This window comes from Limulus polyphemus, unplaced genomic scaffold (assembly GCF_000517525.1).
Source record: "Limulus polyphemus unplaced genomic scaffold, Limulus_polyphemus-2.1.2 Scaffold1620, whole genome shotgun sequence".
In the NCBI taxonomy this organism is placed as follows: domain Eukaryota; kingdom Metazoa; phylum Arthropoda; class Merostomata; order Xiphosura; family Limulidae; genus Limulus; species Limulus polyphemus.
In genome coordinates this window covers 231,635-234,143 of record NW_013667230.1, presented here as the reverse complement: position 1 = coordinate 234,143, position 2,509 = coordinate 231,635, and the positions used below count along the sequence as shown (strand labels likewise).

At 34.1% G+C, this 2,509-nt stretch overlaps 1 protein-coding gene across 1 annotated transcript in view; it reads right to left on the bottom strand.

Moving 5' to 3' along the window:
• LOC106464326 (cyclic nucleotide-gated cation channel beta-1-like) overlaps nt 1-2,509 on the bottom strand; it is a gene marked incomplete at its 3' end in the record, with an annotated part of 33,794 nt that overhangs the window by 20,161 nt on the left and 11,124 nt on the right. Inside the window, exon 5 of the mRNA XM_013924457.2 lies at nt 1,548-1,756. Within this exon, the coding sequence (XP_013779911.1) occupies nt 1,548-1,756 (209 nt within the window). The remainder of the gene's footprint in view (nt 1-1,547; nt 1,757-2,509) is intronic.

The following is a 2,509-nucleotide window of genomic DNA, read 5'->3' as shown; positions in this document are numbered from 1 at the left end:
AAGGCAGCTAGTCATCACCACCCACCGCTAACTCTTGGACTACTCTTTTACCAACGAATAGTGGGATTGACCATCACATTATAATGCCCCCACGGCTGAATGGGCGGGCATGTTTAGTGTGACAGGGATTCGAACCCATGACCCGCAGATTGCGAGTCGAGCGCCCTAACCACCTGGCCATGCTGGGCCTGATGCATAATGAGATGTGCTTTATGTGTATTATTTAAAAGGATGGGTTGTAAAATTATGTAATTGGTAATATGTGTAGACACATTGAACAATAAAGAAAGATTGTTTTTATATCTTAAGAAGCTAGTGCTATAGTTTTAAGTTTTACAATTTCTCCCATCATGAAAGTAGCATCTTTGAAACTATTCCCTAAAAGCATAGAATCACAGAGTTACTTTTAATATCACTAATTCTAGCTAACCCATTGACTACTAAATCAATCCTTTATTGTTTGCTTGCTAGAACATTTTATTTTTTCCTGCCCATTGCTATATCAGTCTTTAAAAGATGTTACTTCCCACCTAAAGAAACTTCAAGTGAGTGATATTAAACCAAGCACATAGTTTATGAATACCCTCTTTTTCAAGAGTAGCCTAAGCTGCTGATAAGGCCAATGATAGCAAGAATATTGTTATGACAGCGGAAGTCACGTGACCCTGGTAACACGTGATGAGTTTCTAGAAGGATCGGGGAACATCACGAATAATCCAGTATTTGCTAGGTGCCCTTTATTTTGTATATATAAGACCGGTAAGAAGTGACGGCATAGAGAATTGCAGACAGACAGAGATAGATAATTGAATAGCAGACAGAGAGATAGAGACAGATAATCGAGTCAAGCCGTAAGTAAAGTGTGTAAATCGTTGTGAATTATAGCGGGTGTTGAAGTTAAAGTGACTGTGGAAATTCTGTGTATTGCAAAGTCGTATTGAGGAAGAATAAACTAGTTTTATTTAAGAAAGGGCTTGTATCGCTGAAGTTCCTCGAGAAGAATTTTTCCGGAAATTATCAAACGAACAGAGACGTAACAATATTTATAAAATTATTTAATAGGAGTGAATGCCATATTTAATTGTAAATTAACTACTGTATAAGAACCTTCTTATAATATGGCTCATATCCTAGATGAATAAGTTTATATATTTAATAAAACCATATAAAATTAATTTTTAAAAACAATTTTGTAATTTTCTCTGTTACTGATGTCTAAAAAATTTTTATTCAGGGTTGAACTTCTTTAAAATTTCATGCCAGAACTCTGTACACGAATACATGCTCCTTTACTTATGTTTAGAACTGTTATGTAATTTAAAAAGTGTTGTAAAACTGTATTATTGTACTATATTTAATAATTTTACAACTAATTTTGTAGTGGTACTCAGGACTACCTTTAAACTTATTTACTGGTAATGGGTTATACCAGTGCATAGGGACTAAAGTTTGCATGTGTTTATTGTTATTTTCAAAAGTTTAAGCATATGTTTTTGTTTATATTGCGTACTTGCATATAATATTCTGTAATATATGTAAATACACACCACCCAGAGTCCGTCCTGAATGTACTTCACTCGAACTTTAAAAACCAGAATATCAACAATGTAGACAGCATCACAGAAGTAATCAATACCCAAGAGATATGGGAGGTTTTCTGGTGTTTGATACTTAAACAGAGCTCGAAGGAAAATGGACCAGGCATTGTAAACAAAACAAAGGGTGACAATCAGCAGCCAAGAGATGTAGATCTTACCTGGAATAATAAACATAAAAATTTATTTGACTAACATTCATTCAACAGAATTTAACAATAAACAACTTACCAGGAAAACGATAAAAAAGATTTGTGGGTAAGTAGAATGAATCAACATGTAGTTCTATGTAAAGTAAAACTGAGGACAGATTAATAAACTATACTTATCTATATAATAGGGATGTAATAGTTTAAAATATTCCCTGGAGAGCAATTTCCATATAATGAAAGGGGTAAATACTATACCTAAGATGAAAGCAAGAAAAAGACAAATTACAACCTTTCAACAAATTCACTCCCCATCATCAAGTACAACTTACAAATGAAAGTTATATAGTGAAATATAGCGGGGAGTTAGATTATTTGTTTATAGAGGGTTGTTTTTGTTTCTTATAGATTGTTTGTTGTTACATGCAAATCAACAAAGTTTTTGTTTTTCCATTGACATTACCTAACAGAAATTGGGGGAGATGTTATGGCCAGAGTCGTGATTATGTTGAAAGATGTAAAAGGAGTAAAATCAAATTATTTTTTAAAATTAATATTATGTGCATTAAAAGCAAGGGCATACGCACGTACGCTCTTAAATATAAATTTTATTAGCGTATAGCCCGTCTAAAATGACTGAGCAAGTACTACCACTCCATAGTATATCTGCCCCCCCCCCGTGGCACAGCGGTATATCTGAGGACTTACAACACTAGAATCCGGGTTTAGATACCCGTGGTGGGCAGAGCATAGATAGTCTATTGT